At 38.7% G+C, this 14,064-nt stretch overlaps 2 protein-coding genes across 2 annotated transcripts in view; both read left to right on the top strand.

The window, feature by feature from the left end:
* The window catches only part of rnf157 (ring finger protein 157), a 32,752-nt gene extending 27,179 nt beyond the window's left edge, over positions 1 to 5,573 (top strand). The window contains 1 exon segment of the mRNA XM_022189911.2: positions 3,671 to 5,573. Within this exon segment, the coding sequence (XP_022045603.2) occupies positions 3,671 to 3,819 (149 nt within the window). The 3' untranslated portion in view covers positions 3,820 to 5,573.
* Positions 5,574 to 6,550: 977 nt separating this feature from the next.
* On the top strand, positions 6,551 to 14,064 carry LOC110948400 (5-hydroxytryptamine receptor 3A-like). Its single transcript, XM_022189919.2, has 10 exons — positions 6,551 to 7,404; positions 7,505 to 7,665; positions 8,039 to 8,083; positions 8,185 to 8,294; positions 9,486 to 9,655; positions 9,742 to 9,902; positions 10,854 to 11,064; positions 11,651 to 11,812; positions 12,094 to 12,179; positions 13,430 to 14,064. Exons 1-10 carry the CDS (start codon positions 7,365 to 7,367, stop codon positions 13,646 to 13,648), a joined length of 1,365 nt encoding a protein of 454 aa, XP_022045611.1. The 5' UTR covers positions 6,551 to 7,364; the 3' UTR covers positions 13,649 to 14,064.

Raw genomic sequence — 14,064 nt, 5'->3', positions numbered from 1 at the left:
ATTTTTTTTTTTTTTGTAGCATCTTTGCCCAGCATGAAGATCCGGAGCCTTCCTTCTTCTCTTCATCCTTACCCTTTGGTGTTGTGGTGCTTCATTGCTTCTTCAGAAACCAGTTAGCTGTGCACTCTCTCTCTCCTCTCCCCCGTAGCCGAAGCCCTGGTGTGTGTTTGTTAGCGCGAGACTGTCCGAGTGCATCTTATCGTGTGTCTGACGGGTGAATTCTGCATGTCACGTTCTCTGTTTGCGCGAGAGAGAGAAACAATCTGGTCTTTTCCCAAAAAGTTGAAGTTCATGTTCAGTGTCTGCCAGCTCCGAGCCGCTTTGCCAAACATCTGCAACTCATTTTTCACACCCTCCATCTTCCCTCCTGTCCTCCCTGAATCCCAACTCTCTGCTTCACCTCACCTGGTGGGCTGCTGTGATCGGAGCTAAAGGTGTCGACTTTGTTCCCCGACTTTAGGTTATTTAATCCTGTGGAGTCCTGGTTGCTTTCGCTTCACTTCGTCTTTGTTTAGCACCTTTTAAACCATCCATATCCCACATGTCATGTGCACTTTCTCAGCACAAAATCACCTATTAGTCTCATTTCTTATTTTTTCAATTTAATGAAGTACAAAGCTGCCAGGAACCCAAGATACATGAGATGTAAAACATGATAAAAAAGTCAACAAAGCTTGCATTGTAATATCCCAAAATATTACAAAAGATCTCGTGCAGTTGAATAATGTTAAGATTCACAAACAAAAGATTCAAACCTATTTAACCTATTTTTATGATCTTTAAGATGCTATTTTTCTCAGTTTGTCTCCACTCTGTTCAAATAAAGCTCCTGTAATAAATCACAGAACAAACAGTTTAGTGTTGGGTTCACCACTTGGTGTCAGCTGAGCTTGTAAACGAATAATTCTGGATTCAAACTTCCTCCACAGCCTTTAGCTCTGCATCACTCGGACTCTTCCCCTCTCAAACCCACCTCCCTCCATTCCCTCAAACCCAGTCGGTGTTTACTGGTGGATGTTGTGACATGTTTTCTATTCATGTGTCGTAAAAGTGTTCTGTTATCTCTCTGTTTCTCTCCTTTTTCCCCTCCATCATTCTTCACATCCTCTGCTGTCTTTCCTCGGACATTTTCCTTCCTTCCTCTCTCTTCTTTCTGCCTCTCTTCTCCTCCTCCTCTGTCTTTTTTTCCTCCTCTCGCTTTCTTTCGGATGGACAGATGAGGAGTCGTGCCCAGTGCACATTGAGGACTAGGTATGGAGTTATGGTTAGACGGAAGATCAGACACCAGGGTTTCAAACTGCAGATGGTTTTGCATTTTATATTCATGCATCATAACAATCACCCTTCTGTTGTTCTTATTTTAACTGCCTATCTTCTTGCACATTAACTTAACATTGTGTTTTACAATAATATTCAGCCATAAAAAATATTTGAAAGTGTCATATTTACATTTATTTGCTAAGTTTGTAACATCAGTCTCAGCTCAGAATCCACTTTGTACTATTTTTTTTGCAATGCTCAGATGTTAAATATTGTTCACATTCTCAGTAATTCTTTTCTTTTTCTCGTTCTCTTGTTGAATATGTTTAACTGCAGGAGAAAGGGTTAAAAAAACAAATCTTTCAATTGGACCTGGCAATGTAACTTCGCCAAAATTCAATTTCAAAATCTTCTAGAATATAATTTGCATCATTCATTTTAATTCAGGTAAAGACTTTACAAAGTTATTAGGATGTCCTGATCAAACTTTTTGGCTCCGATTCAAATTAGAGTCATTCGTAATTCAGTATTTGTCAGAACTTGATATCATTTTCTTACATAATAAACTCTTCAAGTACTGTAGATAGATAGATAGATAGATAGATGGATGGATTAAACCTTTATTGATTCAGCAGCGGGGAAACTTTCGGTGTTATGACAACAAATACAAAAAATAGTGCAAGAAAATAAAAGAAAAAGAGCAGATTATCAAAGATTAGCAGCAGCCTGTTCTATACTGCAGCAACCAGCGGATGAGAGAGATTCCACGTTGGCAGAGGGCGTTAATGTGGACGTTTAGCTAGCAAAGTGGCACCATGACAAAGTCTTCTGTGACGCTGAATGACATCCAGCCAGGGACTGTTTTTCTGCAGCACATGTAACATCTTTCCTGACTGGGATGCAAACATGGAAAATCTGCCTTTTTTTTTTTTCCAAATCCATTAGATTATGATCTCGCTTGATTTGGCCGGTGTGGTTTAATGTTTCAGCTCTGAGAGTGTTGGAGGCAACAACGCTCCACTTTTCAGTAGAAGAACAGAAGATGAATTGGTGTATCTGTTTACAGAAGAGCCTCAAGAGAGTTCAATAAAGAAGTCAGGCAGTCATCGCTACCGTGATCTGGTTTCATGCTGCACACAGCAAGAATGGGCTCTTCTGAATTCATGAACAGTGAACAAAACTGCTACGTAACAAACAGCTTTTGCTGAAAAAATGCTGATTAAACATAAGGATATATTACGCGATAATCTTGTCATGTTATATGTTTTAAAATCACGCTGTTAGTAAGTAAAATAAACAGCAACTCTTCTGGTTTCAGCGACAGGGCTCATCATGGCGTCATCGGAGCTAATTATCGAGACAAATATGAAGAAAAAAAGTGTCCTCTTGTAGCGCAAACATGTACTGTAGGTTACAGTGAAGCCCGGCAACATTACATTTATGTCTTGCTGTCTCTTGGTGAAATATTTGCCAGACTAGAAATATAGGTAGGTAGACTTTATTGTCTGCCCCAAACGGTGACAGAAATTCTCTTGTGACGAGGCTCCAAAAATAAAATGCAACCCATATTAAAACACACTGAAGACACAAGCTGACAACATACAGATAACTAAAAGAAATGTTAAAAAGAAACAGCAGCCAATTATAAAAGTGCAAGTACTGTTCAGTTTTATACATATTAACTAGTTCTGTTCCAATTATTCTGTATTATTGTTCCATGTTCTGCTGAGGGGGATGGAGTAGACTTTTCACTTTTGGGACTAACACTGTTAGAAACATCAGCTTTAAAATCAGCTATGACAGGTTAATTTAACCTTTTGAGTCATGCGATGCCTCCAAGACTCAAATCTGCTGTTTTTCATTATCATTTACTACACATAAGAGGAAATTAATACACATTTTGCAACTAATTTTTGTTTTAATCACCCATTAATCTGCAGGTTGTTTGTTTTGCAGTGAAGTTATTCATTGTTTAAGTCAGAAAAAGCCAAAAATTAGATGACAAATAGATGTATGGCAGCCAAAACAAACCAAACTTGATTGAGTTATCAGTGTACAAGTTGTCATACATTACCGATTTTTGTGGAAAACGACAGCTAAGATGGGTAGAGCTGTTGATTTCATCTAATAAAATGCAAATAACTTTGTACTTTATCGCACTGAAGAAAAGATAATATCAAAATCGTATCATTGTGCTTCCTCAAGTCCAACAAAAATGCATTAAATCCATACAAGGAAGAAGTTGTGATTAATTATCAACATACTAGTCAGTCGCCTGCTGGACTAATCCACTAATCATTTCAGCTTTTAAGTGACAAGAAAATCTAACCATGCAGCAGCTTTTCATCTGTGTTTGGATGTGATTTAACGGCGTAACCTTCGTTTTTCTTCTCGTCTCCGCCTCCTCCAGATCTGATGTACCTCGGGGGCTACAGGCCTGTTCTGGAGCCCCGCCCCCACCACACCTCCACCAGCAACATCAACCTGGAGGAGCAGGGGGCCGAGAACAGGGACGGCCAGAGCCCCAAACATCCCCGCCGTGGACCACTCATTGTGTAACACCCCCCCCCCGACACAAACACACAAACTGTACCCGTCCAGACTGAGCTCTTCTTACCCTGCCGTAGTGCTGCAACGCTGGATCCCGTCCTCGCTGTCCAGGGAAACACATCCATCATTATCTCCTGGATTGATTGTCTTCGTTGGAACTTTAGAGGACGAAAGAGGACTCACCCCTCCGTCGTTTGTGCACTTTTGATCTCACAGGACTTTCCTTGTTTTCTTGTCTGTGACCTAAACTTGTCGTGGGAATGATTAGCCTACTGCTCCATTATTATTTATTACCTGTAGGTTTAATGAGAGCTGCGTATCGTGACACTATCTTTAGAAGAATACATGCTGCTCCTCTTCTCTCCTCTTTTATCCCTTCCTATTACCAGCCAAACAGTCAGGGGCTACTGTGATCGGCAATCGGATTTATTACTAGCTATCTTCTTCTTCTTCTTCTTCTCTGTTACAAACTGTTTGTCGAATGAATGGTCGGACACTTTGACGCCAAACGTCAGCTCACACCGGACTACCTTACCTGGAACATGCCGACCCTCCTCCTCGGATCAGGGAGCTCCCGTCTCGCATGCAGCTTTCCTCTCATCCCCGCTTTCGAAGAAACATCTGCCGAATGTGAACGGAGAGGCGGTCGGACTTGTGCGATGGTGGACGAGCTGAGAAACGGTGGCCGTAATGAACAGAGATGAACTGAAAAAAAAATGTAAAAAGAAACAAAGAATGTAGGACGATGAACGTGGAATTCACAGAAGGGGAATGTACATCTGAAATCATCACCGAAACTGGAATTAAACTCAAACTTTGACGCTCACACACCCACCGTTACCATGTTTCTCCTCCCACAGCTTCATCTTAGCATGTCAGTATTATTGTAGTGCAACTGGAAACCAACAAAACGCACCGAGCAATAAAGAAAACTGCATCTCCTCCTTTCTCTCCTGCACTAGGACGCTCATTTGCAGTTCAAACGATGACAAACTGTGTTTGCACTGGCCTGTTCTATTCAGATTCAGACGTTTCAGTGTGTTCTTTTTCTCATTTCGTTTGAATGTTGCCATTGTAAAGGGATTTATTGTGAGAATAGCGCCATGCAGTGAATCTGAACGGGCTTAGATTTACACGCTGTTAGATGGCATTTTGTTCGTCCTCGTTCCGATCATCCCGATGAGTCCTCCTCTTCTCGTTTGTGGAGCTTTTAGTTGTTCTGGTTTTGTATGACTTTAACGTGTATCTCACCTGTTGTCTGTGTTTTAATTTGTTGCAGAACACTGTGTCGTTTATTAGAATGTGGATGAAAACATGTGAACGTTTTGTAAAGGTTTACAACGCTCGCGCGGCTCACATCACCAATGAAACCGGAAAAAGGGACGATATCAACATTTAATGCACTATTAGCTGGTTCCTAGACGACACACTTTGCGGTGCATGAGGCGACAGTAGAGGAAGCATGTTAGTCTAGGTCAGCCTGCACCCTCCTGTGCACTTGATGATGGATCAACACACACATAGAGCAGTGTCATATCGTTCTGTGGTGTTATTTATCGGTTGCTGGCACCCTGTTCCATTGACCGAGCTGTTACGGTCAGAACTACTGCACTACTATACCCAAGCTGCAAAGTGTCACGTGATCACAGTCCGAATGTGCAGACGAAGCCGCCAGTCGCAGTCTGATATCAAAGGAACCCACTTTTCTAGAGCGAAAATGTCAAAGAAGACGTCAAACAGACAATAAAGTTTTTGCAACTAAACTGCCTCTGACTGATTTCCTGTTGATTCAAATGAGAAAGATTCATTAATCTGTGCAGCGTTGTGGCTTGGTTTGTGTCTGCAACCGTTCGCCCAGACGTTCCCTAACATGGTCACCGTCACGGAAAGTCTCAGCTCATTTTTTAAGCTTTGGTATGCTTTGTTTTCCCAGCAGAGAGTTCAGAGGCGTCAGTTCAACCGTGTTCCCACAGAGTTAAACAAGATGTCTTAAAAGCACAATTATGTAATGTTTCGCATTTTTGTCCACACTTTTTATCTCCACAAAATCAAGAATTTAATCCATAAGGGCAAAGCAGTAAAACATAAGATTTACACGCCCTGTCAAAAGTTTTAGGACAGGTTCTAATTTATTTGAATGAGAAAGTGTCCTAAAACTTTTGACAGGGGGGTGTACCTCTCACTTTAGATTGCAGCTTTACATCTGTTTTCATTTAAAGCTGCTGAAATCAATCATGAAATCACATTTACAAACTAAGTTTTATTCACATTTTGTTATTTCATTCCATCCTAACACTAATTTACCGTCAGTGGAGTACGTTACATTATGTAGTGAATTCTGTGGCCCAAATAGTCACATTTAACCCCCCTGTTGTCCTCATTTACACGCACCAAAAATATTGTTTCCTTGTCTGAAAGAAGTCCAAAGAATCTGTAAAAAAATTCCTCAAATTTCTGGAAATTTGCAAAAACCTCTAGGAAGAAAATTCCAATAATTCCTTAAATGTTTCCTCCAAAAATTTAATTTAAAAAATAAATCCGCAAATTTGGCAATAAAATTCTTGTAAATATCTTTTAAAAAATTAATAAAAATATTTCAAAAAATCTTAAAAATATTTAAGGTGATTACATAAATATTGAATGTTTTTTGGAAGATTTTTACTCATTTTTTGAAAATATTTACAAGAATTTTCTTGCCAAATTTGGAGATTTTTTTTTAAATAAAACTTTTAAGGGAAGCTTTCAAGGAATTTTTGGAATTTTCTTCCTGAAGATTTTGCAAATTTTCAGAAATTCTTTTGCTTAATTTTAAGATTTTTTTCAGACAAGGAAACAGTATTTTTTGGTGCCCGTAAATGAGGACAACAAGAGAGTTAATAGACCAAATGATCAACCGATTGATCAGAAAAATGATCTGAAGCCCATTAAGCTCTAATAAAAACTTGATGAATTAAATCTGCATCAGTGCTGCGGTGTTACTTGTTGCACAGAAGGAGACTTTTCTCATCTAAATGACAAAACACCTTTAAAGCTCAGCTGCTCCCAGTAGATAAATGAAGAGAAGCAGTGGGTTTAAATGGCTCCAGTGTTCTTAATGTCGTTACAGCATCATTTCAGTGATCAAGTTCTGCTCTAATTCAATTTCTCATTTGCTCTGCACGTGTTGCAGTAAACACAGGTTTTGCAACGATGTTCTCTCACATGTGCAGCATCACATCTAAGTTCCCATTGAGCTGGAAATTCTCATTTACCTCTGCTCCCAGACAGATAAATCCCCTCCATCTCTTCAGCTTTCTTATTTGTTTCTCTCCTCTTAAACCGATCATCTCCACCTCTCTTGGAAACACAGCAAACCCTGATATATTCTTTATGTCTCCCTCCTTTGTAAGCGGATTACAGCGTCAGTTTTGGCCGTCCACGTGGGAGGGTTTTCTCATTTCAGGCGGTGATGGTCATCCATCGAGCCCAGCCCTCCTTCAGCTGAAAGGACAGCAGCTCAGACGGCAGAAGAACTCAGCTGGAAGCTTCTCAGATGCACATTTACAGCTGCAGATATGATGCCAGCTGCTTTTCTCCTCCTCATCGTCCTGACAGGTAAGACTTTGTGATATTTGAAGAGTTTATTTTTAATTTAATCTGTTTTTAAAATTGCTTTTTGAGAGAAAACGCCTCTCTGACGACTGTTTTGCTGCAGATCGGGCGTCCTGTAAGAAAACATGCAGCTACCAGGATGTTGTGGACTACCTGAACCTGACCACCGATACCGGTTTGTTTACACTGACCCGACCTGTTCGGGACCACAGGACTCCCACCACAGTGCAGCTGGACATCATCCTCTATGCCATCCTGGCTGTGGTAGGTTTTATACAATTTAATTCACTAAATGACTCCATGTACACGACCGTTCAAAAAGCAGTTTTTTCCAGTGAAGATAACATTAAATGAATGATTAATCCAGCCTAGACATTGTTAATGTGGTAAATGACTATTCTAGCTGGAAATGACTGATTTTTAATGGAACATTTCCAGCAACCATCACTCCTGTGTTCTAATGCTACATTGTGTTAGCTAATGGTGTTGAAAGGCTCATTGATGAGTAGAAAACCCTTGTGAAGTTATGTTAGCACATGGATAAAAGTGTTAGTTTTCATGGAAAATGTGAAACTTCAACCCAAACTTTTAAACAGTAGTGTTTGTGGTCAGTTCTGATTTTTCTGTTTGTTCCCAGATCGAGAAAACCCAAACTTTCATTCCTTTCGTCTGGGCAACAATGGTGAGCGACTGAGTGCATCTTTTACCTCCTGATTGTTTAAACCTCCTCTCTACAGAGTGGACATGTCTGAATTCTCTCTATTTTTGTTAATCTACCTTCAGAAGTATCACAATGAGTTCGTCTCATGGGAACCCGCTCAGTTCTGTGGAATCACTCAGGTTTCGGTTCCTCAACATCTTCTCTGGAAACCCGACCTGTTCATCTTCGAGATGTGAGCCGAACACGCAGACATGAAGCGTATTTTTATTACAACACAAACAAACACAAACAGGTTAAAAAGTAATGGATGGACACTTTGGGAAATGAGTTGAAATTCACACTGATATTAGTTAAGTTTAAAATAATGCTGGAAAAAGGGTTAAACTGTAACAAAATGTATCCATTTTACACATTATTGTTTTAAATTTATAGAGACACTAATGTATCAAAACCTCAGTTTGGTCGCTAGGATACTAACAATAACTACAGCATATGGCACATAGATTTAACATGTTAATTATTGAGCTTCAGAGGTGCTCATAGGGGGATTTTTATTACTGCTGGACAAAAGCATTACATTGAGTGTATTTTTCACAGAGGTATTTCCATAATGATGAGACAGAAACTGACAAAGATTTTTGGAAAATAACCCAAAAAGAGTGGATTTAGTTGCGAAATAAAGTGCTATTCCATTTCAAATCATCAGGCGCCTCTTGACCCTCTTTGATTTACTTTAAACGTTTTTTTTTTTTATCAGCGATGGAAATTTAGAACAGTGTTGGTGAAATTTTAGCTTTATTTACCCAAAACAACTACGTATGTTTTAGAAAATGTCAGCTTCTGGATTTTCTAAATGTTTTTCTTCGTGTGTGCTTAAAAATGAGACTTTTCATTTCACTTTTAAAACATTTTTAACTCGTGAAATGTTTGATCTGTGCAGCTGAAATTAAATGTCCACAATTTATGTTGTCAAAAATTCAGGCAAATCAGAGAGGAAATTGCTCGAAAAACTGGTGATTTAAAAAAGAAGAAAACAGTTATTAAACCAAAGGTAAATTATGGTGGAGAATGCGGGCATCTGTCTTTATCGTAGACTTGCGCTGACGGGATATTTACATTTAAGTGGACTATTATCTATACGTTTGTTCACCTCAGGTCACCATGTACTCACTTTTATTAAAGTACACGAAGTTTCTATACCGTCATAATAATCAAACGCATGATCCTGCAGCTGAGCGACACGAACTGCAGGATCAGTGGACTCACTTCAGAGTTATTATGAAACAGCAGGTAGCTTAAACTGTTGACTAAAACTCCATGAAAAGGGTTCTGTGTGTGCGTTGTCATCTTGTGGAAGAAGATGCATCTCCGACTCATCACATGGATTTATCCGCTTACAGTTTTTGTGTTTGTGTTGTGTCAGGATACAGAAGGACGAGTCCCCTCAGAATCCAAACCTCATCATGCACCATGACGGGACGATTCAGTCTGAACAGGACCTGAAGGTGGTCAGCACCTGCAAGATGGACGTCCACAAGTTCCCCTTCGACACCCAGAGTTGCACCATCTCCATCGGTTCTTCGAGTCACTGCGGTGAGGGAGGGGCTTTGTGTGTTTCAGTCGGTGTTGTCGGGTTTTTCTGTGGCCTGAACTTAAATTTCCCTCTTCTCTTACCGCAGCAGCGGAAATAAAAATCATTCCTTTCTACAACTCGTCTCGGGCAACGCAGTTTTCTCGAGAGATGATGAAGACTCAGGGAGAGTGGGAGTTCCTGCAGCTGTCCATCAGCAGGGCCAATTTCACCTTCGACGGCAAACTGTGGGAGCAGCTCTCCTACACCGTACGCAACCTGGAACAAACACAACGCCAGCATCACTGAGCACCTAACCGGGAGGTTTTAGAGCATCAAATGAGGAAATACCTTTTAGAAAAGTTCTCCTCATCTCTGCAGCAGAGTCTAGAATCAGCGTCAAGGAAAACTGAAGATACCACGGAGGCTCCTGTTAGATATCTTGAATTGTCGTGTTTTGGTTTTAAAAAACGGATAAATCTCAGGAGGAAACAAAAACAAGCCTAAAGGAATTAATTTCTAATTTGTGTTCTCAAGTGTCTTGAATTATGCATAACTTAACAGAAAAATACACATTATTGTCAGTTTTGCAGCTTTCAAGTTGCAGCTCCTTGATAATTTTCTCTAAAATGAGAAACAACATTGTCAGTTTAAGAAATTACCAGTTGACTCTTCTTCATTGAAATGTGCTCAGATGAATCTGTGTTAATCAGTGTTCTTGCGTAATGTCAGTAGTTTTTTTTCCCTTTTTAGTATCAAAACAAGTTGATGCCTCCTTTTGATTATTAATAAAAACAGAACAAATATGCATTTTATTGAAAAAAAAGTAAAAATCAGACAAATAGCATTAACACACACGAGTTTATTTTCCATTTGTAAATTATCTTCATTTGATTTAATTTCAGCCCCTACAGTTTGAGAACCATTGTACTGCGTGATTCAAGCTTTGATTTACTTCCTTTGTTCTCTTCTATTGGTAAATTATTTTCAGCCTTTAATTGTTGAAATATTGTAATTGTCTGTATCTTTATCATCACCAAAAAAACCCAGAAAATAATGCTACTTTTACTTACTTTTTTGCTGTCAATTAGAGCATAAATGACAGTATTTTGACAGTGATGAACAGAATTTTCCTTTAAACGTTTCTCAACCCTGGATTAAGTTTCTAATCCCAGCACTGTGGTGATTTCTGCTTTCCAAACCTTGAACCTGTTTCCTCAGTTCACCATAAAGAGACGGCCGCTCCTCCACGTCATCAACTTCCTGCTGCCCATCATCTTCTTCCTCACTCTGGATCTCGCCTCCTTCTTCATCTCCGACCACCGAGGCGAGAAGCTGGGCTTCAAAGTCACCGTGCTGCTGGCCATCTCCGTCCTGCTGCTCATCCTCAACGACATCCTGCCCTCCATGTCCAACAAGACGCCGCTCATAGGTACAGACTGTCAGCCCTCCCGTTGTCGAGACTTATGGGCACACTTTGTCTGAAAAAAATCCAAAAATTCAGCAAAAAAATTCCTCAAATTTCTGAAAATTTGAAAAACCTTCAGGAAGAAAATTTCAATAATTCCTTTCAAGTTTCCCTTTAAAGTTTTATTTAAAAAAAAAACAACCAAATTTAGCAAGAAATATTTTGCGAATATTTTCAAAAAATGTGTAAAAATCTTCCAAATAAAATCCTAAAAATATCTTAAGTGATTACACATATATCAGTAAAAGTTCTAATATTTTCTTTAAGAACATTCACCAAAAAATCAACCAAAATCCAGCGAAATTCGCTGGATTTTGGTTGATTTTTTGGTGAATGTTCCATTTCTTTTCTTCCACCAAAAAATGTTCAAAGATTTCCCAAAAATGTTGAAAATTTGGACATCAGAAGTTTCACTGTGAAAATATTTTTTTTTTCCACATTTTCAAGCTTTAAGACGGGTCAATTTTGACACGAGGGTTAAAGTGATGTGATTTTTACCTGCACCACACGTCAAAACAAAAAGTAGTCATGGTCTGTCTTCTCCTCTCAGCGACCTACTGCATTGTGATTTTTGCTCTGATGCTGCTCAGTCTGCTGGAGACCATCTTGGTCACGTATCTGATGGACAAAGAGTCTCAGGACGCGTTCGGGCTGAAGGACAGCTGGGTGGACAAGCAGGAAACGGTCCAACCTGATGATGACTGTAAAGCAGGTGAGAGACACAATGTTGAGTGACAGCACATCATTTCCACTCTCACTCCTGCTGGTCGAGGCCGACGGCCTTCTTCCCTGAACCTGGTTCCGTTGGAGGTTTTTTTTTCCCCCTCTCCGTTAAAGGTTTTGTTTCTTTTTGGTTCCTTCCCACATTCGCCAACTGTTTGAAACTGTTTGAAGCTCAAAGGCAACTTTGTATTGTTGGTTTACGGATTCTTTGTTTAAAATTTGTAAGGTCTTTACCTTATTATGAGATGCAGCATGTTTGTGTGTTTTCAGAGGACAAAAAACAGAACTGCATCTCCTGCATCTGCTCTGTGTCTGATGGTGAGAAACAAGCTGAGCTGCTGCCTGCTGTGGAAGAGGTACGGAATTATAAATACAGACACTGTAGTATTCATGCAGGTCTTCTTGTGAAGCATCTTTACGTCTTTGTGCGATCTTAGCAGGCTAACCCCATAAATCCTGAGAAGTTTCTGTGCCTTTTTTGCTCCTGTCATGTTTGTACTGAGTGCAGTATAAAGTACTGCATCTCTATAGAAACAGCACAACCGTGGCTAATAGCAAAGAGAACTCAAAGGTGTTTTCTTTGCAGTTTGCCACAGTTAATACACCATAAATCACAACATGACCCCACAGTGCAGCCACCAGCACTTTTTAAAACCAGAATTTTAAACATGAACAAATGCAACAGAATCAGAATCAAAAATACTTTATTTATCCCTGAAGGAAAATTGCTTATGTTGCAGTAGTTCCTATTCAATGTCAGAAATACAAACAGTAAAAAAATGTAGATAAACATACGTACAAAGTATGTCCTAAAAAAATAGAAAAATATTTCCTAAAAATATAAATATAAATAAAAAATATGTCCTAAAAATATAAATAAAAAATATGCCCTAAAAATAAATATAAAAATATGTCCTTAAAATATAAAAATAAATATAAAAATATGTCCTACAAATTTAAAAAATAATTACAAAAATATGTCCTAAAATAAGCAGAAAAATATGTCCTAAAAATATCAACATGAGTAGGAAAATATTTCCTAAAAATAAGTAGAAAATATGTCCTAAAAATGTAAAAATAAGTAGAAAAATATTTCCTAAAAATAAGTAGAAAAATATGTCATAAAAATATAAACATGAGTAGAAAAATATATCCTAAAAATTTAAAAGTAAGTAGAAAAATTTGTCCTAAAAACGTGTAGAAAAATATACCCTAAAATATCAACATGAGTAGAAAAATATGTCCTAAAAATTTAAAAATAAATAGAAAAATATGTCCTGAAAACAAGTTTAAAAATGCCTTAAAATATAAAACATATTCCCTAAAAGCATGTCCTGAAAATATAAGCAGAAAAATATGACCTCAAAATATTAAACTTAGGTAGAAAATATGTCCAAAAAATACAAACATGAGTAGAAACAGATTTAATGTAAATGTGTTTTTCCGAAGAAAACAAAGTGAATAAATGCACATAGATATGTAGTTACTGAAGGAAAGGCCTAGAAGTGTCAATGGTCACGTGTTCAACATCCTAAAATGCCAGATTTCAGCCTTCTGAGATGAACTTAACCAGCGTTACTAAAACTACTTTGATGTCTGTGTGCAGATGAACAACAGCGTCCGCTCAGCAGAGTCTCACGTGTTGTTGTCGATCCTGGAGGAGCTGAAGAAGCTGCAGAAAACTCTCAATCTGCACCTCAGCTCCAAAGAAGGTGGAGGAAAATCCGCCCAGTGGGCTGCGAGAATCAACAGAGTTTTCTTCGTTTTCTACGTCATCGCCGTGTCTCTCTTCCTGTGCCTCATGTACATCCAATGGCACTCTTAGAAATGTGAAAAAGCTCCGTGTAATCGCTCCGTTTCGCTGTTTTAGGTCATCTACGTCAAAATACGACGACGTGTTAATGAAACTAAGAAAGTCAGTAGCATCGCTGATTTATATTTTGTAAGAAACATCGACATGTGGTGCAGGAATTGTGAAATCTGTAGGTGTTGTGTGGTGCTTTTAAAAAAAACACAGATTCTTTAATGTCTTGTGAATTATGTGATTTAACATTTCAAACTTTTCCAAAGCTGATCCTGTGGAGGCAATGTCTGCAGAGGCCGATTTAGAGCATCGTGTGTCATGAAAATGTTGTTTGCAGACAGAGATACGCTAAATGTTGAATATTAAATATCAAACAGCTGCTTTAAATCTACATGGAATCAGTTTGTAGTGAAAAATAAAGAAGTAATATGATCTCA

The sequence above is a fragment of the Acanthochromis polyacanthus genome, chromosome 19, assembly GCF_021347895.1.
Source record: "Acanthochromis polyacanthus isolate Apoly-LR-REF ecotype Palm Island chromosome 19, KAUST_Apoly_ChrSc, whole genome shotgun sequence".
Classification (NCBI taxonomy): Eukaryota; Metazoa; Chordata; class Actinopteri; family Pomacentridae; genus Acanthochromis; species Acanthochromis polyacanthus.
Note: the sequence above shows the minus strand (reverse complement) of the source record. Positions and strands in the feature narration are given on the sequence as shown.

Coding starts and splice junctions, on each gene's coding strand:
- LOC110948400 (XM_022189919.2), top strand. CDS start 7,365: ATGATGCCAGCTGCTTTTCTCCTCCTCATCGTCCTGACAG. Junction 7,666..8,038: donor TCTATGCCATCCTGGCTGTG/GTAGGTTTTATA, acceptor GTTTGTTCCCAG/ATCGAGAAAACCCAAACTTT. Junction 11,813..12,093: donor TGATGATGACTGTAAAGCAG/GTGAGAGACACA, acceptor GTGTGTTTTCAG/AGGACAAAAAACAGAACTGC.